At 46.5% G+C, this 26,962-nt stretch overlaps 1 protein-coding gene across 1 annotated transcript in view; it reads right to left on the bottom strand.

The window, feature by feature from the left end:
- Positions 1-26,962, bottom strand: part of Klp64D (kinesin-like protein 64D) — a 390,644-nt gene that overhangs the window by 141,751 nt on the left and 221,931 nt on the right. Inside the window, exons 9-10 of the mRNA XM_068348147.1 lie at positions 16,174-16,304; positions 13,887-14,067 (exon numbers count right to left, since the gene is read on the bottom strand). Coding sequence (XP_068204248.1) covers positions 13,887-14,067; positions 16,174-16,304 — 312 coding nt within the window. The remainder of the gene's footprint in view (positions 1-13,886; positions 14,068-16,173; positions 16,305-26,962) is intronic.

Raw genomic sequence — 26,962 nt, 5'->3', positions numbered from 1 at the left:
CTGTTACAGAACGAAGACTCAAAATCTGGAAGGAGTCGAACCGAGGGTCCAGCACCCCCGGATTCTGAGTCTTAGCAATAAACTCAGGGACGAATTTGAACGTTAGCTTCCCCCATCCCCTTGAATGGGCGATGTCATATGAGAGTCCATGAAGTTCACCGACTCGCTTGGCCAAAGCCAAAGCTAGTAGGAACACCGTCTTCCAAGTTAGGTGGCGATCTGAAGCCCGGCGTAATGGTTCATAGGGAGGTCTCTTAAGAGACCTGAGAACTCGAACCACGTTCTATGGAGGAGGTCTCACTTCCGATTGAGGGCAGGTAAGTTCATAACTTCGTATGAGTAGGGAAAGTTTCAGCGAGGAAGAAATGTCCACTCTTTTGAGCCTGAAGGCTAGACTTAAGGCTGAGCGATAGCCTTTCACAGCCGAGACTGAAAGGTGCATGTCTTCCCGCAAATACACGAGGAACTTCGCTATTGCTGGAATAGTGGCATCGAGTGGAGATACTCCTTCCACGACACCAACCACAGAAGACTTTCCACTTTGCCTGGTAGACAGATGCGGATGATTTTCGCAGATGTCCAGACATCCTGATCGCAACTTGTACCGAAAATCCTCTCTCAGCGAGGAGATGCTGGATAGTCTCCAGGCGTGAAGTCGTAGCAAAGCTACAGCTTTGTGGAAGATGTTGGCACGTGGTTTTTTGAATAGCTCGTGTCGCGGAGGGAGTTCTCTTGGAAGTTCCGTTAGGAGTTGCAGAAGGTCCGGAAACCATTCCGCGTGATGCCATAGCGGAGCTATAAGGGTTATTGATAGATTGACAGATATTATGGTCTTGTTGAGTACTCTCCTCATCAGACAGAAGGGGGGAAAAGGCGTACACGTTGATGTTGTCCCATCATTGTTGGAAGGCATCTTGCCCGAGAGCATTGGGATCTGGGACTGGGGAGCAGTACAGCGGCAGCTTGAAGTTCAACGCTGTCGCGAACAGATCCACAGTCGGGGAACCCCACAAAGTCAGGACTTTGTTGGCTACTAGATGATCCAAAGACCACTCGGTACTCACTATCTGAGACGCTCTGCTCAGACTGTCGGCGAGCACATTCCTCTTGCCTGGAATGAAACGTGCCGATAGTGGTGGAATCGAGTGGACTTCGGTCCATCTCAGCATCTCTACTACGAGATGGGATAGCTGCTCTGAAAAGGTACCTCCTTGCTTGTTGATATAAGCCACTATTGTGGTGTTGTCGCTCATCACCACCACAGAGTGACCCGCCAGGTATTGTTGGAACTGTTGAAGGGCCAGGAAGACGGCCTTCATCTCTAGCAGATTTATATGGAGGCACTTTTCTGATTCTGACCACAGGCCTGAGGTTCTGTGGTGCAGAACGTGGGCCCCCACCCTTTCTTTGAGGCGTCCGAAAACAGCATCAAATCCGGGGGGAGGACGAGAAGATCCACTCCTCTTCGTAGGTTCTCGTCTGTCACCCACCACTGAAGGTCCGTCCGTTCCGCAGATCCCATAGGGATCATAACGTCCGGGAAATCATAACCTTGATTCCACCGGGACTTGAGTCGCCACTGGAGGGATCTCATCCTGAGGCGACCGTTGGGAACTAGACGAGCTAAAGATGAGAGGTGACCGAGGAGACGTAACAACGATTGGGCTGGGAGCTCTTCTCGTCTGAGGAAAGGGCTTGCGACCCTCCTCAGCGTTGCTGTCCTGTCGTCTGATGGGAAGGCTTTATAGAGATTGGTGTCTATGATCATGCCTAGATATACCAGTCTTTGAGTGGGAAGCAGAGAGGACTTCTCGAAATTTACCATGATCCCCAGATCCTGGCAAAGTCCCAGAGGTTTGTTTCGGTGTTAAAGAAGGGATGACTCCGAGTCTGCTAGGATCAGCCAGTCGTCCAGATAACAGAGGAGACGGATGCCAATCCTGTGTGCCCACGACGATATTAGGGTGAACACTGGTGAAAACCTGTGGTGCTGTGGAGAGACCGAAACACAGCACCTTGAAATGGTAAACCTTGTTGTCTAGGCTGAACCTTAAGTACTTCCTTGAAGACGGATGGACTGGGATCTGGAAGTACACGTCCTTCAGATCCAGTGAACACATGAAGTCTTGCGGTCTCACTGCAAGTCTGACCGTGTCTGCCGTCTCCATGCTGAGAGGTCGATGACAGGTCTCCAGCCTCCAGACGCCTTCTTTACAAGAAAGAGTCGACTGAAGAAGATTGGAGATCCGTCGAGGACCTCTTGGAGAGCGCCCTTCTCCAACATGGTCTGGACTTCTGCCCGAAGGGCCTGCCCCCTTGCCGATCCCATGGCAAGGGAGCTCAACGACAATGGATTCGCTGTCAGGAGAGGTAGCGATGTTGTGAACGGGACGTGATATCCCTGACTGATCACGGAAATCGTCCAGGAATCGGCCCCGAGTTGCTGCCACCTGTTCGCGCAACTTTGTAGGCATCCCACCACTGGTGGACATGCAGGGGGACTGCCAATCCTAGCGTTTGCGGCCTCGGCCGCTCCCTCTAGGATTTTTTCCTCCCCTGGAGGACCTTTTGCCTTTCTTGTCCTTGACAGGAATGGGCTTAGACACCGTCGTCTTCGCTGCAGCTGCAGGTTTCGTGGTCTTGGTAGGACGTAGTTGCTGGGGTGCTGGAGGTTTATAGGGCTTCGTTGTTAGAGTCCTATGTAGGAGAGAGTCCTGGTTGGACTTCCTCCACCTCTCAGCAGCCTGCTCCACGTCCTTAGGCTCAAACAAAGTCTTCCCAAAACGGAAGAATGCCTGAGCCTGCTGATCTTGGTACTAGGGACCTTTTGATGGAACCTCTCAGACACCGCATCTCGATGTTTCAAGATGGTATTAGCCCACAAGGTCGAGACTTGGTGGGCTAGAAACTCGATCGTGCGAGTGCCCGAGAGTTAAAAAGTCTCCATAGCCTTCTTGGTACTTTCTTTGGACAAATCCTCCGAACGTAACAGGATGCCTAGTGTCCCTAGCCAGATATCCAGCCACGAAGTGGCCTGCATGGCACACTTCGCCACCTTCTCCTGGCTAAGGATCTCTGTAGCCGAGAACGAAACCTACCGGTTGGAGTCTCTCTCAAGAGGGACTCCCCTGGTAAGCTCTTCCATCGAATGGTGAAGGGGAAGAGCTAAACAAGGCTCCTCAACGATGTCGAAATACCTCCTCTGATGGACACGAGGAGGTGGGAGGAGCTTATTACCGGTGCTGGATTGGCTGGAGGAGGCAAGCTCGAAGATCTGGACCTCGATCTTGTCCCTGGCACTCTTAACCCCTTGAGACCAGGGCAAAGCCGCACTGGCCCTAGAGCAGTGGTTCCCAACCTGGGAGAAATTTCCCCCTGGGGGGAAATTTGAAGCTTCCAGGGGGAAATAATTACACTACCTACTAACTAAAACAAGCGGAAAATGTCCACATAGTACGTGCGGCAATTTGTTGTTAGCCATTCAATTGTGATATGATCATATCATTTCTCACTGACATGATATTCAAGGGGAGAATTGGAATATCATGCCCATTTCTGAGGCAGGCAAGTGGGCATGAGGGCTGGGCGGGGCATGAAGGGGGAAATCTGGATGGTTGAACTGGGTGCAGGGGGGAAATGACTGAAAAAAGGTTGGGAACCACTGCCCTAGAGGGTTTTTGAGTCCCAAAGACTCGGTCCAAGACTGTGTCCTTGCCCTCACGAGGAGGAATCTCCGGGTCCGCAAACCCATTGAGATTCCTCATAAGGGTCAGAATCTGCCAGAATGTGTGTTCTGACTCCTGCTGCTCTCCTCCTGAAGGACTAGCAGTGAAGTCTCCTGTCCCCAAAGGCTCTTCTTGGGGGGACTAGTGGATGTTTTCCGAGTGCTTGGCTGGCTCCGGTCTAAGCCTTGATGACGACTTCAGTACAGTTTTGGAGTCCTTCGACTCCCTCCTCGGAGGGATGCAGGACTCCAAAAGCGACGGTGGGAGGCTCTTCTCCACCCTTACCCGAGAAGACGCTCCAGCGCGAGGTGGGGTTTCCCCCATTGGTGGCGATGGGGGAACGCCTCACCTCACGTGACTCCCCTGAGGACGGGAAGTCTTCGTCCGCAGGGGAGGGAGAGAACGTCTCGGGGGGGAGGAGGCCTTCCTCAAGGACTTACAAGGAGTCAGCTTCGCCCTTGGAGAAGTTACCACGTTTGAAACTCCTCTTTTCCTCTTCAGGGGAGTAGAAGCTGCCAAGGATTTGTGGCCCAGGTCAGAGAAAATCACAAATTTTAAGTAATTTGTATTTTTCCTAACAGTACTTACCTCGAACTACTTTCTTAGGAGTATCTGGGATCTCCTCCCAACCGACCGAGTTTTGTGTAGTTTACCCTACTCCCGTTTTCTATGCGGGGTAACCACTGTTCTGACCAGTGTCCCAAACCAAGGCTACTGGCTGACGGCTGCGCTGTCAGTTACTCCCACGGGAAGGAAGAGGATCGACCGATCCCTAGGAGGAGTTACAAAAGCGGGGTTCGCCTGAAACAAAGAAGAATGAGAAGAAACGTCTCTGGACCTTTCTGGAACCTTCCCCCCTGCCGGCGAGCGCGCTGTTCTGCGCTTGCTGGGGAGGGGGAACGCGACGATGATGACCTTGCCTCACGCGTGGGGGGGGGGTTGATGATCGCCCTGGGGAGCGTGCTGGCGCTCAGGCGATGGGAAATGCCCTGGGTCGCCCGCACGAGGGCGATGGCGATGGGAAATGCCCTGGGTCGCCCGCACGAGGGCGATGGCGATGGCGAGGGCGCGCGGGCGGGCGAGCGATGGCACACAGGGGCACGCGCTGGAGAAATCAGAGGGTGCGCAGATGGAAGATTGCGCGCGGGCGGGCAGGATCCGGCTGAAGAGCCCGTCCGGGCGAAGATACAGATCCCCTGCGTGCAGGCGGGCATAAGAACACACATTAGGCTGTGGAGATGGGCGTGGGCGTGGGCGCGAGTCGGAGACTGTGCGCGAATACGTGCTGGCAAGGGATGGCGCGCAGGTGGAGAATGACGGCGCGTTGGCGAGCACTGACGAGTAGGGGAAGAAATTAACTTCCCTACTGTGCCCAGATCCGAAGATCGTGGGCGCGCAGGAGATCGTTGGCGCGGAGAGCACTGGCGCACAGGCGAGCGCTGACACGCAGGGGAGCAGCAGGTTGATGGCGCGCAGTAGCGCGCTGGCGATCAGGAGAGCGCTGGCACGCAGGTGAGTGTTGGCGCGCAGAAGAGCGCTGGTGCACTTTAACAGGAACATTCTCCATCGATGAGCGCTTGCACGTAGGAGAGCGTTGGCGCGCAGGTGAACGTTGGCACGCAGGTGAACGTTGGCACGCAGGTGAACCCTGGCCCTTAAGGGACGTATGTGCCAATTTGCGCATACGCCCTTGTTGCCCCGAAGGGACCGTTGCCTGTTTTACAACAGGATGCGTTGGCGCCCACAGCGCGTCAGCAGCCAGGATCGGCGACGGCAGGTCAGCAGATCTGACGGGTGGAAGGTCAACGTGTCCTTTGTAAGGATGACCTTCCACCGAGGGAGATCGCGAACGATCTGCAGAGAGATCCAGGGTTGTAGCTGGGATAGTCGGAGAACGATGGCGAGGTTCATCTGCGGCGGACAGCGGAGGCGATGAACCGAAGAGGCGCCTCCTCACACCCTTGTGAGGTGAAGGAAGACCTCTCCAGCGAAGAGGAAGGCGGGCTTTACGCCTTATGCGCCCTCTGGGGGCCGTCGGATCAGCAGGCTGACCATCAGCAGTCCTCCGAAGAGGAGTCTCTGTAAGTGAACTCCCCCGAGGGGGAGAATCACCGGCAGGAGACACCGTTGGACTTAGTTCCTCCCTCGAAGGATGATCGGAGGGAGAAACTAAGCCTTCAGCTACAACAAGTTGATCAGGAGCAGAGGTTTGAGATATCGCATCGGAAACCTCTGCCAACCCAACGTTGACGATAGGCAGAGGATCAACCTCTGCTAAAGTCAGCGATTGTTTGACAGCAGCCGCCAACCGGATCATGTCAAACAAGGCTTCCTAGGAGGGTGAACCCTGAAGCCCCAAGGAAGACCAAAGCTGAAATAAATCATTAGTACACAAGTCAAGATTTAAATCCTCCCCCGAAGGAGGAGGAGGAGCTGCCTCGCTATGGGAGGCAACTCCCCCTCATGAACCCCGAGATCGGGCAACAGAACCATGGCCTACGCTTCCACTCAACGGTTTCTCGGAAGAAACCGATCGAGCGAGAGCTTCGGAGGAGGTTTGGGCAACGGAAGAGGAGCCCTTGGGATTTTCTCCTTTCAAAGAAACCTTCGAAGGAGAAATATCCCGTCTGGACTTCTTCTTCTGTCGCCGAGAAAACCCCTCCCACTGGGAGGTAGACCAATCCCTACACTCACCACACTTGTTTTCTCTATCACACCGCTGGCCCCTACAATAAGGGCAAAGGGTGTGAGGGTCCGTATCGACCGCCGACATAAACGTGCCACAAGGGCGGTCGGGTAATCCAGGACACTTTCGCATGATCGTAGAGGCCAACTTTAGACACACCTGTAGAAGGAAAAGCAAAAGCAAAAAGCATTAATGGCTGTCAAAGAGGCGAGGGTGAGAGCGGACATGTCCGACTACCACCCGAGCCGAGAACAAAGTGAGCTCAAGCACAGGTGTGTGTGAGGGGGGGTAGCAAGCTACCCTCCCTAACCCCCGCTAACTAGCGGTGGGGTAGTAAACCCTCGTTAAAATTCTAATGGCTCGTCATTTCAGCTACGCCAAAAGTAATAACCCCTATTAAATAGCGTGGTTTGGATGTCAGTTACGGAATAAATGATCCAGATGAGCCAGTAGCTAGCAGAGCAGGCAATTTTTGTAATGATAATCCATTAAGTCATTTCAGAAACCTCTTAAAAGGGAGGTACAGACAAACCTTTCCTGATTAGTTTTAAGTAAAAATGCCATCAAATTAATCACAGTTAAAGCCAAAAGAGAATGAAACCAGGAGGGCAGTTATCTAACATAAATATGAAGGGGGAATCCACTTCCAAGAAACACTAACACCTCCTTCCCTTCTCACCATTTTCTATTCAAGCCATCTACTCTACTTACTGCAGATAAAATGTTATTTTCCTTAGTAAAATAAATTTTTGAATATACTTACCCGATGATCATGTAGCTGTCAACTCTGTTGCCCGACAGAAAAATCTAAGGTCGGGATACGCCAGCGATCGCTATACAGGTGGGGGTGTACATCAACAGCGCCATCTGTCGAGCAGGTACTCAAGTACTTCTTGTCAACAAGAACTCAATTTTCTCCTCGGTCCACTGGTTCTCTATGGGGAGGAAGGGAGGGTCCTTAAATTCATGATCATCGGGTAAGTATATTCAAAAATTTATTTTACTAAGGAAAATAACATTTTTCAATATTAATCTTACCCGATGATCATGTAGCTGATTCACACCCAGGGGGGTGGGTGGAGACCAGCATACATGTTAACATTAGAAGCTAAGTATCCCGTATTTCATTTTAGCAGTTATTCAAAATAACAAACATAAAATAAATAAGTACCTGGTAAGGAAGTCGACTTGAACCATTACTCTGCCTTTTTTAAGTACGTCTTCCTTACTGAGCCTAGCGATCCTCTTAGGATGCTGAGCGACTCCTAGGTGCTGAAGTATGAAGGGCTGCAACCCATACTAAAGGACCTCATCACAACCTCTAATCTAGGCGCTTCTCAAGAAAGAATTTGACCACCCGCCAAATCAACCAGGATGCGGAAGGCTTCTTAGCCTTCCGTACAACCCAAAAAACAACAATAAAAAGCAATTCAAGAGAAAGATTAAAAAAGGTTATGGGATTATGGGAATGTAGTGGTTGAGCCCTCACCTACTACTGCACTCGCTGCTACGAATGGTCCCAGGGTGTAGCAGTTCTCGTAAAGAGACTGGACATCTTTGAGGTAAAATGATGCGAACACTGACTTGCTTCTCCAATAGGTTGCATCCATAACACTCTGCAGAGAACGGTTCTGTTTGAAGGCCACTGAAGTAGCGACAGCTCTAATTTCATGTGTCCTTACCTTCAGCAAAGCAAGGTCTTCTTCCTTCAGATGAGAATAGGCCTCTCTAATCAAAAGCCTGATGTAATAAGAAACTGCGTTCTTAGACATCGGTAAAGCAGGTTTCTTGATAGAACACCATAAAACTTCTGATTGTCCTCGTAATGGCTTTGTACGTCTTAAATAGTACTTAAGAGCTCTTACTGGGCAAAGTACTCTCTCTAGTTCGTTCCCAACCAAGTTGGACAGGCTTGGGATCTCGAACGACTTGGGCCAAGAACGAGAAGGAAGCTCGTTTTTAGCTAAAAAACCAAGCTGCAAGGAACATGTAGCTGTTTCAGATGTAAAACCTATGTTCCTGCTGAAGGCGTGAATCTCACTGACTCTTTTAGCTGTTGCTAAGCAAACGAGGAAAAGTGTCTTCAATGTGAGATCCTGAAAAGAGGCTGATTGAAGCGGTTCGAACCTTGCTGACATCAGGAACTTTAAAACCACGTCTGGGTTCCAGCCTGGTGTGGCCAACCGACGCTCCTTTGAGGTCTCAAAAGACCTAAGGAGGTCCTGTAGATCTTTGTTGGTGGAAAGATCTAAGCCTCTGTGGCGGAAGACCGCTGCCAACATGCTTCTGTAACCCTTGATCGTAGGAGCTGATAGGGATCTTACGTTCCTTAGATGTAAAAGGAAGTCAGCTATCTGCGTTACAGAGGTACTGGTTGAGGATACTGCATTCGCCTTGCACCAGCTTCGGAAGACTTCCCATTTAGACTGGTAGACCTTGAGAGTGGATGTCCTCCTTGCTCTGGCAATCGCTCTGGCTGCCTCCTTCGAAAAGCCTCTAGCTCTTGAGAGTCTTTCGATAGTCTGAAGGCAGTCAGACGAAGAGCGTGGAGGCTTGGGTGTACCTTCTTTACGTGCGGCTGACGCAGAAGGTCCACTCTTAGAGGAAGAGTCCTGGGAACGTCCACTAGCCATTGCAGTACCTCGGTGAACCATTCTCTCGCGGGCCAGAGGGGAGCAACCAACGTCAACCGTGTCCCTTCGTGAGAGGCGAACTTCTGTAGTACCCTGTTGACAATCTTGAACGGAGGGAACGCATACAGGTCTAGATGGGACCAGTCCAGAAGAAAGGCATCCACGTGAACTGCTGCTGGGTCTGGAATCGGTGAACAATACATCGGGAGCCTCTTGGTCATCGAGGTAGCGAATAGATCTATGGTGGGCTGGCCCCACAGGGCCCATAGTCTGCTGCAAACATTCTTGTGAAGGGTCCACTCTGTGGGGATGACTTGACCTTTCCGGCTGAGGCGATCTGCCATGACATTCATGTCGCCCTGAATGAACCTCGTTACCAGCGAAATCTTTCGATCTTTTGACCAAGTGAGGAGGTCCCTTGCGATCTCGAACAACTTCCTCGAATGAGTCCCTCCTTGCTTGGAGATGTACGCCAAGGCTGTGGTGTTGTCGGAGTTCACCTCCACCACCTTGCTTAGATGGAGGGACTTGAAGTTTATCAAGGCCAGATGAACTGCCAATAGCTCCTTGCAGTTGATGTGAAGTGTTCTTTGCTCCTGATTCCACGTGCCCGAGCATTCCTGTCCGTCCAGTGTCGCACCCCAGCCCGTGTCCGATGCGTCCGAGAAGAGACGGTGGTTGGGGGTCTGAACAGCTAATGGTAGACCTTCCTTGAGAAGAATGCTGTTCTTCCACCACGTCAGTGAAGACCTCATCTCTTCGGAAATGGGCACTGAGACCGCTTCTAGCGTCATGTCCCTTCTCCAGTGAGCAGCTAGATGAAACTGAAGGGGGCGGAGGTGGAGTCTGCCTAACTCGATGAACTGGGCCAGCGATGAAAGTGTCCCTGTTAGACTCATCCACTGCCTGACTGAACATCGGTTCCTTCTCAGCATGCTCTGGATGCATTCTAGGGCTTGACTGATCCTGGGGGCCGACGGAAAAGCCCGAAAAGCTCGACTCTGAATCTCCATACCTAGATAGACAATGGTTTGAGATGGGACGAGCTGGGACTTCTCTATATTGACCAGGAGACCCAATTCCTTGGTCAGATCCATAGTCCATCTGAGATTCTCCAGACAGCGACGACTTGACGAAGCTCTTAAAAGCCAGTCGTCCAAATAGAGGGAGGCTCTGATGTCTGCCAAGTGAAGGAATTTGGCAACATTCCTCATCAGTTTCGTAAACACAAGAGGTGCCGTGCTTAGGCCAAAGCACAGGGCTTGGAACTGGTACACGACCTTTCCAAAGACGAACCTTAGGAAAGGTTGGGAGTCTGGATGGACGGGGACATGAAAGTACGCGTCTTTCAGGTCCAACGAGACCATCCAGTCTTCCTTCCTGACCGCTGCTAGGACCGACTTCGTCGTCTCCATTGTGAACGTCTGCTTGGTGACAAAAGCGTTGAGAGCACTGACGTCCAGCACCGGTCTCCAACCTCCTGTCTTCTTCGCTACCAGGAAGAGACGGTTGTAGAAGCCCGGGGATTGATGGTCCCGGACTATGACTACCGCTCCCTTTTGTAGCAAGAGCGACACCTCTTGTTGCAACGCTAGCCTCTTGTCCTTCTCCTTGTAGTTGGGAGAGAGGTTGATGGGAGAAGTTGCTAGAGGGGGACTGCGGCAGAACAGAATCCTGTACCCCTCCCTTAGCAACTTCACAGACTGAGCGTCTGCACCTCTGTTCTCCCAAGCCTGCCAGAAGTTCTTGAGCCTGGCTCCCACTGCTGTCTGGAGAGGTAGGCAGTCAGATTCTGCCTTTTGAGGACTTGGAACCCTTCTTCGATTTGCCACGATGACTGTCGGCACGGGTACCTCCTCTGCTGGAGGTTCTGCCACGAAAGGGCGGTATGAACCTAGACGCTGGTGTGTCCATCCTAGGTCTAGGCACGGAAGGTAAAGCTTTAGCCTTACGTGCGGAGGACGCCACCAGGTCATGGGTGTCCTTCTGGATCAACGAGGCAGCCATCCCCTTGACCAGCTCTTCCGGAAAGAGACACTTGGAAAGCGGAGCAAACAACAACTCCGACTTCTGGCATGGAGTGATTCCAGCAGACAAGAAGGAGCAAAGATGGTCTCTCTTCTTAAGCACTCCCGACACGTACGAAGCCGCAAGCTCACCAGACCCATCCCGAATGGCCTTGTCCATGCTAGACATGATAAGCATGGCAGAGTCCTTATCCGAAGGGGAAGTCTTTCTGCTTAAAGCTCCCAAACACCAATCGAGGAAGTTGAAGATCTCAAAAGCACGAAAAACTCCCTTCAACAGATGATCCATGTCAGAAAAGGACCAGCAAATCTTAGATCGTCTCATAGCCAGCCTGCGGGGAGAGTCAACCAGACTTGAGAAGTCGCCCTGGGCAGAGGCAGGAACTCCCAAGCCGGGTTCCTCTCCCGTGGCATACCAGACGCTAGATTTGGAAGCAAGCTTGGTAGGCGGAAAGATGAAAGCAGTCTTTCCTAGCTGCTTCTTGGACTGCAACCACTCTCCCATAACCCTCAAAGCTCTCTTGGATGAGCGTGCGAGAACGAGTTTGGTGAAGGCAGGAGCTGCTGACTGCATGCCTAACGCAAACTCGGAGGGAGGGGAGCGAGGGGTTGCAGACACAAACTGTTCCGGATACAAGTCCCTGAACAGGGCAAGGACTTTCCTAAAGTCTAAGGAGGGAGGCGTAGACTTGGGTTCTTCTAAGTCGGAGTGCGGATCGTCCAAATGCGCAGCTTCGTCGTCATCAGATACTCCATCATCCGAAAGCTGAGGAGGAAGTGGCAAAGGTGGAGCAGAAAGCTGAACGGCTGAATCCGGCAGCACGGGTGCATGCGTAGCTGCTGCGGATCCAACATCATGCCGCTGCTGGTCAGTCTGCGAGCTGGCAACAACAAAAGCGGAATGCTGGTGCGTGGGAGGGACTGCCGTGGGTTGCGGAGCATGCCGCATGGGTTGCGGAGCATGCCGCATTGCGTCAAAACACGGCAGCTCGACAGCACCTTCCCACTGCTGATGCGGAAGCTCACGCATGTCAACGGAGGGTGCAGCATGAACATGCGTCTGGCAGGGTCGACTGCGCATCTGTGGTGGAGCTCTCACAGGTGGAGTGTGGGAGCAGGCAGCCGCAGTATCTGCTGAGCGCACAACCATGGCAGGTTGTAGGTTAACAGGTGCAGTGTCAACCTTCTCAGCACGATACTCCTGCATGAAGGAAGCAAGCTGAGACTGCATAGTCTGCACCATGGACCACTTAGGGTCTACCGTGGTTGGTGCGGCAACAGACGGAGTAGTTGCCTGCTGCGGAACCACTCTACCTCTCTTGGGAGGTGTGCAGTCTTCGGAAGACTGCGGCGAGTCCGAACTGACCCAGTGGCTACACCTGGGCCGTTGGACTCGCTCGGAAGGGACCTTACGCTTGAGAGGTCGTGAGACCTTGGTCCAACGTTTCTTCCTCGAAACTTCTTCCACAGACGAGGAATGATAGGGCTCATTCGTCTGTTTGTGGATGGGACGATCTCTGACAGATACGTCCGCAACCACTGAGGGTACATCCGTACGCTGATCAAGGCCTGTCGAACCCTTTGGTCCTTCGACATTGCTTCTCCCCTGGGCTTGGGAGCTTGCAAGAGGTTCCGGACTGGGAGGACGACTGGCACGTACAGGAGTACCCTCATGCGCAACACTGACACTGACACTTTTCACTTCACTTGCACTCACTACACTTCCCACTGCACTTCGCGCTTTCAACTCTTTGACATCGGCCAAAAGTTGATTACGGTCATTAGCTAATGACTCCACTCTGTCACCAAGAGCCTGAATGGCACGCATCATGTCCGCCATGGAGGGTTGTGCACTAGTAGCAGGGTCGGGAGTCACCACTACAGGGGAAGGAGTAGGTTGAGGGGCATGGGGAGAGCAAAAATCAAAAGAGCGAGAAGAACTCCTCCTGATCCTATCCTTCTCTAGCCTACGTGCATTCTTTAGGAATTCGTTAAAATCAAATTCCGAAAGCCCAGCGCATTCCTCACATCGATCTTCCAATTGACAGGATTTACCCCTACAATTGGAACAAACGGTGTGAGGATCTATGGAGGCCTTCGGAAGACGCCTAGAACAAGCCCTAACACTACACTGCCTGTACCTAGGGACTTGAGAATGGTCAGACATCTGGAATTCCAGAAATAGTCAAGGGGGAAATCCAAAAACTAGCAAAGTTCATTAACAATTAATCCAAATCTAATCAAAAAGCTTGATAAGCTAATGATAAAGGTTCCTGAATAGCGAAGGCTAAAATCTAGAGCGAATACATCACCAAAATCGTGAAAAACAACTCCAGAAACAACAGCGTATCCAAGTAGGTCTTGCCGGTGGCACGACAGAGGAAAAAATTGAGTTCTTGTTGACAAGAAGTACTTGAGTACCTGCTCGACAGATGGCGCTGTTGATGTACACCCCCACCTGTATAGCGATCGCTGGCGTATCCCGACCTTAGATTTTTCTGTCGGGCAACAGAGTTGACAGCTACATGATCATCGGGTAAGATTAATATTGAAAAAAAAAGTTTAATGTTCATTTATTCCATATCTATTCACTTAGGCTACTAATTATACCCTCTTTTTTTAGATATGCTCTTATGTAGTAGACCTTGTTTAAAGAAGGACCATAATAGAAGGATAACTTTGGAATGAATTATGTCTGACCTTAAACGTATCACTGTACCTTATACTAGCCACTTTGTAAACAATTATGATAAATGCATCTTTAATTACTGACCACCAAACATGTGTGAATTTGTAGAGCAGACCTATATCATACCTCCTTTTGCGTAATTGCATGTCTGAGCTGCTCCTCGTGTTTTCTTCTTTCTTCAAGCTCCATAGCTGATTCTTCCAAAAGTCTTTCTTGTTCTTCAGCCTTCTCCAGGAGATTCTCTCCTCCAACAAGAATTTTCCTTTCAAGACCCTGTAGACGTTGCTTAAGAGATTCTTGCTCTTTCCTAAATTGAAAGAAGTGTCATTAGGACTGATACCTAATAAATTAAATAAAATAGGCCACCCACATTCTCAATGAAAGATCCCATCAAGGATACCATGTTTAAGATCTCACTCTCAAGCCCAAAATAATGAATACCTTCTCAGAAAATTAATGACTAAATTAATCAAGTGAAAAATGCTATCACGATATATCTAATGGTCTTCAAGATTTAGTAGTTTTGTGATTGATAACCAAGTAAATCTCACAAATGAGTTGTTAATTACTAAAATGTAGATATAAATGCAGAAAAAAATGCCTACTTTTGACAACTATATATTACTGAATTACATATATGAGAGAGAGAGAGAGAGAGAGAGAGAGAGAGAGAGAGAGAGAGAGAGAGAGAGAGAGAGAGAGAGAGAGAGAGAGAGAGAGAGAACGAACTTTGGATGCCTGAAAGACTTTTTTGTACATCCGTGGAGACTCCATTTATTATTTGCTCTTTGGTAGAGCAATTTATTTTAAGCATTTAGAGAGTACTTAAGACCTTGTCTAACTTATTCTTGAACTCGTTTACCGTATTATTGTTTACTACATCCGCTGGTAGTGTATTCCAAGTATTGGCTATTTTGTATGTAGAGAAATTTCCACATTGAGTGGTGTTGTATCTTTTCAATTCAAGTTTGTATCTGTTACCTCTGGACTGATTTGTGCTATGCGTGAATAGATTGTTGAAATCTGCATTTGTTATTCCTTCAAGAATTTTGAATGCCTCTATTAACTGTCCCCTTAGTCGTCGAGTTTGTAGATAAAAGAAGTTCAAACGTTCCATCATCCTTATAGACTCAAATTGCCTTCGTGTTGGAACTAGTTTAGTGACCCAAGATTGTACTGCTTCCAGTCTATTTATATCCTTATGAATACTTGGAGCCAAGCATTGGACTCAGTATTTTTGATGGGGTCTTACTAGTAATGTGTACAGCTGTACTACAGTGTCTGTTTCTGTATCTAAATTGTCTTTTTACATAACCTATTAGTTTTTGTGCTTTCTTTTCAGCTTTTATGCTCTGTTTGGTAAACTTCAAATCCTTGCTGATGATGATACCGGGATCTTCCTCCTGGTCCACACTTTCTATTTTAGTACCCAGCAGTAATTTGATTGTGGGTTACTATAACCTATGTGCATGACTTTGCATTTCCCAAAGTAGAAAGGCATTTGTCATTTTCTGGACCTTTCACCTAGCATCATTAGATCCTCTCTTAAGGCTCCTACGTCTTCCGAGTTCGCATCATTTATGCCTAGTTTAGTATAGTTGGCAAATTTGGCTATTCTACTTGTTAATCCTAAATCTATGTCGTTACTGTACATCAGAAATAGCTATGGGCCAAGGATGGATCCTTGAGGTACTCCGCCTGAAACACCTGTCCACTCTGAAGCTTCTCCATTGATTATAACTCTCTATTTTCTGTTTGTTAGCCAATCTCTAATCCACTTGGCTGACTCGTCAATGATGCCTAGTGCTACAATTTTGACCATTAATTCATTATGAGGAACTTTGTCAAAAGCTTTCTGAAAGTCTAGGTATATGATGTCTATTGCCCTGCATTTGTCATGAATGCTAAACATGTGTGGAAAAATTCCAAAAGATTTGTCACACATGATCTCTTTTGTCTAAAACCCTGTTGTCTGTCTATCAGAAGATTTTTTACTCTATATGTTCTGAGAGAGAGAGAGGGAGAGAGAGAGAGAGAGAGAGAGAGAGAGAGAGAGAGAGAGAGAGAGAGAGAGAGAGAGAGAGAGAGAGAGAGAGTAGAGAGAGAGAGAGAGAGAGAGAGAGAGAGAGAGAGAGAGAATTTTAAGGTGGGTGTTAGGTAATTCCAATCAAAAATATATTCACAGGACTCAAATAGGCTATATATTTCTTACTTAAATGATAGAGGTAACTTTATTAGTAAAATTTCACCACTTCAAAGTTTAAATCAACCAAAAAGTTCTGTACATAATTAAACCATTGAACATATATATTAAATATCTTTTAATATCCCTAATCTCTTTTCCATTTCAATGAAAAAACAATATCCATGGAGATAGCAATGTTATGACCAAAAATGCTAAGATAGTACTTACAGAGCTTTTTTAATTTCTTTTTCATGTTTATCAAGGTCACTCTTCAGTTTATCTCTCTCTTCCTCTTCAAGATCTTTTCTTTCAGCCAGTATGCGACGTTCTTCTTCAATCTTCTTTCTGATGAGTGCAACCTAAAAAGGACATTTTCTTAACCAAATCAACCAAAAAAATTTTCTATAAATATCTTATTATAAATGTTCTACTTTAAACAATGTCATTTGTTCTGATGATTAATTCTGGACATTATTATTATTATTATTATAATTGTTATTATGAAGTTTAACCAGACCACTGAGCTATATTGTTAAAACATTGTGTGGCACAAAGGGCTTTTTTTTAATGATACAAGAAAACATAACCTTTTTCTATAAAACCCTTAATCATATGCTGTATAACATTAGCTTCATTTCGCGTAATGGAACCCATTCGAACCAACTTGTGCTAATCCAAATGATCTTAATGAGCATAATTAAAGTACTCCTAAGGGGATCTATAAGTCCAGTTCCCCCCATGAATAAAGGAGAAATGAAAGGAGGGAAGAAGACACTCATTTTATTACCAATTGGTTTTTATGAAATAAGTTTCGTTCTAAACAAAAATCATGCCTGATACAGTCCCACAAATCACATATTGCTTGAATCACAAATCAGGGAGAGGATGAGATGTGGCCCATAAAACACTGAGGAAAAAAATTAGATCAAAGGCTTCCCCTCTTAAAAGGAATGACTGGCCAAGTAAAGTTGAATCAATACTAGTAGGCAATCCAATGGGGTCATCAGGTAAGTAAAACAGCAACTTTTAACTACAGTTAACTCAATGGTAGATGGAAAAGTACTCCTAGCAACATAAAGCACACAGACAGATACACTAAAAAAACACCACCTCCCACGTCCCTAAGCCAAGAGGGTGAAGAAGTTCATAGCCTGCACTGAAAACAAGAACCCACAAGATAACATCCACATATCTACAAGTAATATCATGTAGAGAGAATTTTGTAACAATGAAGTGGCTTCTAACAGTTCCCAATCAAGATTGACAGTCACCTCAGAGTTGTAGTTAAGGGGCACGGCCGGTAAGCTAATACAGTATAGGGGGGTATAAGGACGAAAAACAAAAAATCCTGAAAAAATTCAGAGCTTTGTATGGCAATGGAGAATGCGTATACAAAATATTTTGTCAACATTCCTCTAACTTCCATAATTACAGGGTAATGACGAAGAGTAACCAAATAAGCCAAAAACATTGATCCCTATAAGAAAATGCAGAATTTCTTGTTATCGTAAATGTTGATAAGTATTACATTTTAATATAAAACAAATTGTGAGCAATGGCATCTGTATAGATTCCATGAGTCACAAGACAGTTAGTTATGTTTACAACCTTCAGTGCTAGCACAAACCTCACAGAGTACACATTTGAGTTTGACATCTGACATTCGCTCGCTTTTACTCTGCTTTTATTGGTTTCGGCACGAATTTCATCATGCCAAAGAGGAAGAGACAATTTTAATATCTCACTAATATAAGGAAGAAGAAATTTCACTCTAATAAGGGTTCAGAAGTGGGTAATATTAGAGAGAGAGAGAGAGAGAGAGAGAGAGAGAGAGAGAGAGAGAGAGAGAGAGAGAGAGAGAGAGAGAATGAAGAAACGACCAGGAGCCTAAAGAAGCAAGATATTGAATAAAGGGATCTTCATTTATGATAAATAGCATTATTTTGATTTATTAATACCCAAAAAGGAGCATAAAATTCATAATAATCATGATTTATTAATGTCTTTGTAAAATTAAAAAAAAAAAATTATAACGTCCATACCTCCAAACTATCCTTATTGACCTTCAAATTCTATCTTCTCCCTTAGTTTTAAAGATATAGCATTGAAATTTAGTATATAAATTAGAAAGACATTATAAAATAATCAAATTGAGCCCTTTTTTCAATTTTTGTTTCATATTTTTCTATTACTTTTTCCCCTGATTTATAGGGTTTATTTTTTTACCATAATGCAAAAATTCATATAAAACAAAAAAAATTACTTTTAGAAAGAAAAACTCCCTATTTGATTGGCAGTCTACATCAGGTCTGTATAGAGTAGTAATCCCAGATTTTAATATTTAGTATCAAGGGAGGAGATAGAATTTGAAAAACACTAATTTACAAGATAAATCTTCCTGGTGTCGCAAACCCGAAGCTCAAGAGGCAAAAATCTCATGCAGTTTGGAGATGTCCTAAGTCACATTATCAAGTGGTATGAATGTCAAAGTCCTGCCCTTAAAAAAATGGCATTAGCCAGCCGGCCCCCTTGAAGGCTAATGGAGTGCTAACAGCACGAATCTCCTGAGCCTTCATCTTCAGCTGAGACAATGGCCCTGGTAAACCATCAACAAAGTCCAAGAAATCCCGTCAGAGTCATCATCATCATCATCTCCTACGCCTATTGACGCAAAGGGCCTCGGCTAGATTTCACCAGTCATCTCTATCTTGAGCTTTTACAGTAATTTAATACTACTCCATTTATCATCTACTTTGCGCTTCATAGTCATCAGTTATGTAGGGTTGGGTCTTCCAACTCTTCTAGTGCCTTGTGGATCCCAGCTGAATGTTTGGTGAACTAACATCTCTTGGGGGAATGCAATGAGTACGCCCAAACCATATCCATCTACCCCTCATCATGATCACATCCACATATGGCACTCGAGTAATCTCTCTCATAGTTTCATTTATAATCCTACCCTGCCAAATAACTCCCAATATCCTTTTGAGGGCTTTGTTCTCAAATCTATTAAATCTATTGGAGATTATTTCCTCGTCATACCATGACTCATGTCCATAGAGTAACACTAATCTCACTAAATTGATATATAGTCTGATTTTTATATGTAATTTCACGCAATTTGATTTCCAAATTTTACTTAACCTAGCCATTGTCTGATTTGCTTTTTTCAATCTTTCACTAAACTCTAATTCTAAAGACCCTGTATTGGAGATCATTGTTCCTAAATACATAAATGATTTTACCTCATTAATCCTTTCTCCTTCCAATGATATCTTATCTTCCATTGCATACTCCATTCTCATCACCACCGTCTTATTTCTATTTATTTTCAGCCCAACCTCGTGCGATATTTCATGCATTCTGGTAAGCAAGCATTGCAAATACTGTGGTGTTCGGCTAACAAGGACAGCATCATCAGCAAATTCTAGGTCTGCTAAATTCCTATCACCAATCCAGTCCAATCCTTCTCCACCATCTCTGACTGTTCTGCGCATTACAAAACCCATGAGGAGGATAAACAACATAAATGACAACATATTCTCTTGGAATACTCTGCTGTTCACTGGAAATTAATTTGATAAGACTCCATTAACATTAACTTTGCACTTGTTATGCTCATGAACAGACTTAATCAAATTTACATATTTAAAAGGAATTCCATAATAACGCATAACTCTCCACAAAATTGGCAGTTGCACACTATCAAAGGCTTTTCTATAGTCCACAAATGCCATCATAAGGGAATTTCTATGTTCTACGCATTGCTGTACAACATGTCTCAAAATGAAAATTTGGTTTGTGCAATTTTTACCTTCTCTAAATCGTGCTTGTTCATCTCTCACCATTTCATCAATCTTTCTCTCCAGTCTCTTTAGAACAAGAATAATATATATTTTCATAACAACTGACGTGTTTTGCCTCTGTAGTTATTGCTAACAGTTAGGTCTCCTTTTTTTGCTATTTTCACCAATACTCCAAACTCCCATTCATTAGGTTTTGCCTCTTCATGCCACATTCTACAAAATAATCTAGCAAGTAGTCTGGGAGTCACTACATTTTTGGCCAGTATCATCTCAGCAGTTATTCGATCGTATCATGGGGCTTTACATCTCCATAGTTTTTTATGATAGCTTCGACTTCGAACACACTGAATTCCTTCATGGGCACATCAAGGTCTTCATCAGCTTCAGGTATATCAATCAAATTATTCCCTTCATATCTACTATTCATAACTTCACTAAAGTCTTCCCTCCAACGTTGTCTTTCTTCATCTTCTGCTGCTATAACAGAGCCATCTCTCTTTTTGATGGGTATATGCTTCTTCTTCTTTGCCCCAGTCAAGATTTCATTAATAATTCTACGAGCGATTCTTACACCATAGCAACTTCCTGAATTCATAGAATTGTCAGCCTTATCTGCTTTACTGTCTAAATATTCTCTCTAGTCATTCCTGGCTTTTCTTTTGACCTCACTGTCAATGCTGGAATACTTATCATGCTCCACCTTGTAATTTCCATTACTTCCTTGAAAACCTTCAACAATCAATTTCTGTCTTTGTCTCCTTTTTATAATATCCCAAGTATCATTTGATATCTATGGCTTTCTCCTTGTAACTGCGTGTCCCAAGACTTCCCCATTCTTCATTAATTGTCTGTTCTTCATCTCTTAAAGTCTCTAAGACTGCAAATCCATTCCTACATTCAATTGTAAATGTTTCTCTGTGCTCTTCTTCTTAAAGCTTAGTTGTATCAAACCTAGGTATTCTATCCACCTTTCTGTTGGGTGTTTTCAATTTTAATTTCAGTGAGGCAATGAGGAGCTGGTGATCACTACCAATATCTGCACTTCTATAGCTTCTTACATTTCTCAGAGTCCTCCTTCTCTCTTTATTAATGGAAATGTGATCTATCTGATTTTTGTAATTGCCACATGGTGAAGACCATGTATGCTTGTGGATGTTCTTGTGTTGAAAAAGAGTACCTCCAATGACAAGATTGTTTGCTGGACAGAAACTTATGAAATGTGCTCCATTTTCATTTGCAACTTTGCCAAGACCCTTGACACCCATCACATTCTCTATCCCTTGATTATTTCTTCCAACTTTAGTATTGAAGTTACCAATCACAATTTTCATATCTCTCTCAGGGATCTCCACTATTACCCTCCGCCATTCTTCATAGTATTCATTTTTCCTTTCTTCAGAGGAATCATTTCTTAGGGAATAGCAAACTATAATGCTCATATTGCACTGCTTTGATTTGAACTTTGCTAGTAACAATGTACTATTTACAGCTCTCCACTCGATTAAGGCCTTTTCGGCTCTTGGTGTCATCATCATTTCTACCCCTTCTCTTCCAACTTCAGCTGATCTTCGTGAGTAGATATATATATTGCCTTGGTCTAAAGTTTCCTTACCAACCCCCTTTCAAAGTATTTCACTTAGGGCCAAGATATCCAAACTATATTTCATAAATTCACTCTCCACTTGCTGTAACTTTGCCATCTGATTCATAGTTCTAACATTCCGATTACCTATTTTCAATTTTTCTTTAGTATTTATAAAACGGGAGATTCTTAGCACCCCGCTACGCCTGGGATTAGGGGCCATTCTGTCATCTTCTCTTTCCATGACTGACTGAATCCATAGAATATTCATTGGCTAGGTTCATCAAAGGATAGCCAATTCCTTGTGATGCGCAGTACCTATCTAACTAAGGCAAGTGATCCCTGCCGGTCCATACTAATTCTAGTAAGATCAATCGCCAGGCATCAGGAGTAAAAGCCGAAGAGATAGTTTGTCCATCGCCTTAAACCCAATCTGTCACCCTGCTGCCAGTGACTTCATCGAGATTTAGGGGGCATTTCCTCCATACCCAAAGCTCTCATTACTCTTCCAGGTTGCTCATCCACTTATACCAGTATAACTGTTGGAAAACATGGATTGCTAAGAAATACCACCTAGCACAGTACAAAAGTTAAAAAACAGCTAGAAGCGTACAAGTGAATTCTTGAGTAGGCTTTATGTATGTCCTACTCCACATACTGGACAAAAGAGGTTGTGTTCTGAAAACATGTTATTTTCCTTAGTAAAATAAATTTTTGAATATACTTACCCGATGATCATATAGCTGTCAGCTCTGCTGCCCGACAGAAAAAACCTACGGGCGGAATACGCCAGCGATCGCTATACAGGTGGGGGTGTACATCAACAGCGCCATCTGTCAAGTAGGTACTCAAGTACTCGATGTCAACAAAGAACCAATTTTCTCCTCTGTCCACTGGGTCTCTATTGGGGAGGAAGGGTGGGTCCTTTAATTTATGATCATCGGGTAAGTATATTCAAAAATTTATTTTACTAAGGAAAATAACATTTTTCAATATTAAACTTACCCGATGATCATATAGCTGATTCACACCCAGGGGGGTGGGTAGAGACCAGCATTACATGTTGACATTATTATGAGCTAAGTATTCCGTATTTCATTTTAGCAGTTATTCAAAATAACAAGCATAAAATAAATAAGTACCTGGTAAGGAAGACGACTTGAACAATTACTCTGCCTTTTTAAGTACGTCTTCCTTACTGAGCCTCGCGATCCTCATAGGATGCTGAGCGACTCCTAGGAGCTGAAGTATGAAGGGTTGCAACCCATACTAAAGGTCCTCATCAAAACCTCTAATCTAGGCGCTTCTCAAGAAATGATTTTGACCACCCGCCAAATCAAGTAGGATGCGAAAGGCTTCTTAGCCTTCCGGACAACCCAAAAATATTTCAAGAGAAAGATTAAAAAGGTTCTGGAATTAGGGAATTGTAGTGGTGGAGCCCCCACCACTACTGCACTCGTTGCTACGAATGGTCCCAGAGTGTAGCAGTTCTCGTAAAGAGACTGGACATTCTTAAGATAAAAGACGCGAACACTGATTTGCTTTTCCAATAGGTTGCGTTGAATATACTTTGCAGAGATCTATTTTGTTTAAAGGCCACGGAAGTTGTGACAGCTCTAACTTCGTGTGTCCTTACCTTCAGCCAAGCTTGGTCTTCCTCATTCAGAAGGGAATGAGCTTCTCGTATTAACAGTCTGATAAAATAGGATAAAGAATTCTCTGACATAGGCAAAGATGGATTCTTAACTGAACACCATAAAGCTTCAGACGGGCCTCGTAAAGGTTTTTAAAATAGAACTTAAGAGCTCTTACAGGACATAATACTCTTTCTAGTTCATTTCCAACCATACGATAAGTTTGGAATATCGAACGATATTGGTCAAGGCCGAGAAGGCAGCTCGTGTTTGGCTAGAAAACCAAGTTGTAGAACATGTAGCCGTTTCGGATGAGAATCCGATGTTCTTGCTGAAGGCATGAATCTCACTGACTCTTTTAGCTGTGGTTAAGCATATCAGGAAAAGAGTCTTAAAGGTGAGATCTTTCAGGGAGGCTGATTGAAGTGGTTCGAACCTGTCTGACATAAGGAATCTTAGAACCACGTCTAAATTCCAACCAGGTGTAACCAAACGACGCTCCTTCGTGGTCTCAAAAGACTTAAGGAGGTCCTGTAGATCTTTATTGTTGGAAAGATCTAAGCCTCTGTGACGGAAGACTGATGCCAACATGCTTCTGTAACCCTTGATAGTGGGAGCTGAAAGAGATCGTTCTTTCCTCAGATATAAGAGGAAGTCAGCTATTTGAGTTACAGAGGTACTGGTCGAGGATACGGATACTGACTTGCACCAGTTTCGGAAGATTTCCCACTTCGATTGGTAGACTCTAAGGGTGGATGTTCTCCTTGCTCTAGCAATCGCTCTGGTTGCCTCCTTCGAAAAACCTCTAGTTCTCGAGAGTCTTTCGATATCCTGAAGGCAGTCAGACGAAGAGCGTGGAGGCCTTGGAGTACCTTCTTTACGCGTGGCAGACGTAGCAGGTCCACCCTTAGGGGAAGTGTTCTGGGAACGTCTACTAGCCATCGAAGTACCTCGGTGAGTTATTCTCTCGCGGGCCAGAGGGAAGCAACTAGCGTCAACTTTGTCCCTTCGTGAGAGGAGAACTTCTGCAGTACCTTGTTGACAATCTAGAACGGAGGGAATGCATATAGATCTAGATGTGACCAATCTAGTAGAAAGGCATCTATATGAACTACTGCTGGGTCCGGGATAGGTGAGCAAAGTATTGGGAGCCTCTTGGTCATCGAGGTTGCGAAGAGATCTATGGTTGGCTGGCCCCAGGTGGCCCAAAGTCTCTTGCATACATCCTTGTGGAGGGTCCAATATGTTGGAATTATTTGTCCCTTCCTACTGAGACAATCTGCTATGACATTCAAGTTGCCTTGGATGAACCTCGTTACTAGTGAAAAGTCTAGACCTGTTGAACAGGAGAGGAGGTCTCTTGCGAACTCGTACCATGTCAGAGAGTAGGTCCCTCCTTGCTTGGAGATGTACGTCAAAGCAGGGTGTTGACCGTGTTCACCTCCACCACTTTGCCTTGAAGGAGAGACCTGAAGCTTTTCCAGGTCAGACGTACTGCCAGAAGCTTCTTGCAGTTGAAATGCATTGTCCTTTGACTCGAGTTCCATAATCCCGAGCATTCCCTACCGCCTAATGTCGCACCCCAGCCTACGTCCGATGCGTCCGAGAAGAGAACGTGGTTGGGAGTCTGAACAGTCAGGGGAAGACCCTTTCAAAGGTTGATAAAGTCCTTTCACCAAGTCAGACCAGACTTTATCTTTCCGGAAACCGGGATCGAGACCGCTTCTAGCGTCTTGTCCTTTTCCAGTGAAAAGCTAGATGATACAGAAGAGGACGGAGGTGTAGTCTTCCAAGTGACACAAATTGAACCACGGATGACAGTGTCCTAACCAGACTCATCCACAGCCTGACAGGGCAGTGTTCCTTCTTCAGCATCTTCTGGATGGATAGCAGGGCTGGGGGTTGATCGTCTTGTTCAGCAATGTCCTCATCAGAGGGTTCCTCATCCGAAACTGATGAGGAAACGGCAACGGAGTGGGCAACGTCTGACTCGCTGAATCCGGTCGCACTGGTGGATGCGTGACGGAGCCGGACACAAGATCATGGTACTGCTGCACAGTCTGTGAACTGTCAACCATGGGGACGCGAGGAAGTACAGCGTCAACCCGAAACTGTCTAGACTGTCTGGGTTGTGCAGTCAACCCCCTACAGGGTTGCTGAGGTTGCCGCACTGCGTCACAACAAGTCACCCCTGCTGGTTGTTGAACGTCTTCCTAGTGACACACTGAACGTCCACAACCACCTCCGAGAGTCGCTTAACGTCAACGTGCGACTGGCAACCCACACTGGGTCGCACCGGTGGAGGAACCATCTCAACTGGCGGACGTGAGTAGGATACCTCAGCGTCAACAGGGCGTACAACCAACCGGTAGGAAGGTTGTTGGCTAGAAGGTTCTTCTCCGTAAAAAATCCTCTATCAAGGACACAAGCTTGGACTGCATGTCTTGCAACAAAGCCCATTAGGGTCTATGGGAGCAGGTGTGGCAACAGACGGGGTTAGCGACTGAAACGGAACCATTTACCATCCCTGGAAGCCTTGTTATGCTTTAATTAAAGTCCATAGGAGGCTAAGCAGCTTAAGGCTCCTCTCCAAATGACAGAGTCCTCAAAGGAATATCAGAAGGAGGGAGAACAGCACTTTCTCATCTACAGGAACCATGTCCGAGAAAAGCTAGGTTATCTCAGTGAGGGTCTCACTGGTGCAAAAGCAGCAGACCAGAAGGCAACGTTATGTAACTGCTTGACAGTCTGTGAACTGTCAAAAACTGAACTGTCAACCACAACAGGTGCGTGAGGACATACAGCACTGGTGCATTAGTAGCAGACCAGAAGGCAACGTCATGTAACTGCTTGACAGTCTGTGAGCTGGCAACAACCAAAGCTGTGTGGGGAAGCCTCAACTCCTGACTGACTAGTCTGCTGCGGGCGAGTGGCGGTAACCACAGTGGGTTGCGGAGGCTGACACACCGTGTCAAAACACGGCAGCTTGTGGTAGCTCACGCACGGCAACGAAGTGCTCCGTGTGTCTGTGGGAGTCAGCATGCGTCTGGCAGGGTCGACTGCGCATGGGTGGAGGAGCTCTCACAACAAGAGTGTGGGAGCAGGCAGCCATGCTGGGCGCACAACCGTGGCAGGTTGTAGGCAAACGGGTGCATCGCCAACCTTCTCCGCAGTCGGAGTGTGGGAGCAGGCAACAACCAAAGCGGAGTGGTGGTGCGTGGTGGGGACTGCCGTGGGTTGCGGAAACTAACGCATCACGTCAAAACACGGCAGCTTGACTCCACCTTCCCACTGCTGATGCGGTAGCTCACGCATGTTAACGGAGGGAGCCGCACGTCGGCTAACGTTAACATGCGTCTGGCAGGGTCGATTGCGCATCGGAGGTGGAGCTCTCCGCAGCCGGAGTGTGGGAGCAGGCAGCCTCAGCGTGAGCTGGGCGCACAACCGTGGCAGGTTGTAGGCTAACGAGGGCAGTGTCAACCTTCTCCGCACGAAACTCCTGCCTAACCGCAGCTAACTGAGTCTGCATAGACTGCAGTAAAGACCACTTAGGGTCTACAAAAAACAGCAACAGACGGAGCTACTGTCCGTTGTGACTGAGGGTCTAAAACAGCTGGTGCGGCAACAGACGGAGTTACTGCCTGTTGCGGTACCACCTTGCCTCTCTTGGGAGGTGTGCAGTCGTCGGATGACTGCAGCGAGTCCGAACTGACCCAGTGGCTACACCTAGGCCGTTGGACTTGCGCGGAAGGAACCGACTTGCACTTAAAAGCTGCAAGATTTGGTCCATGGTTTCTTACGAGAAACCTCTTCCGCAGACGAGGAAAAAATGGGCTCTCTCGTCTTTGTGTGGGTGGGGCGATCTCACGTCGGCTAACGTGTGTAGATACGCCCGAAACCACGGAGGGAAAAACGTCTGTTCGTCGATCAAGGCCTGTGGAACCCATAAGTCGTTCGACATTACTTCTCCCCTGGGCTTGGGAGCTTGTAAGAGG

Source organism: Palaemon carinicauda, chromosome 24 (genome assembly GCF_036898095.1).
Source record: "Palaemon carinicauda isolate YSFRI2023 chromosome 24, ASM3689809v2, whole genome shotgun sequence".
NCBI lineage: Eukaryota > Metazoa > Arthropoda > Malacostraca > Decapoda > Palaemonidae > Palaemon > Palaemon carinicauda.
Note: the sequence above shows the minus strand (reverse complement) of the source record. Positions and strands in the feature narration are given on the sequence as shown.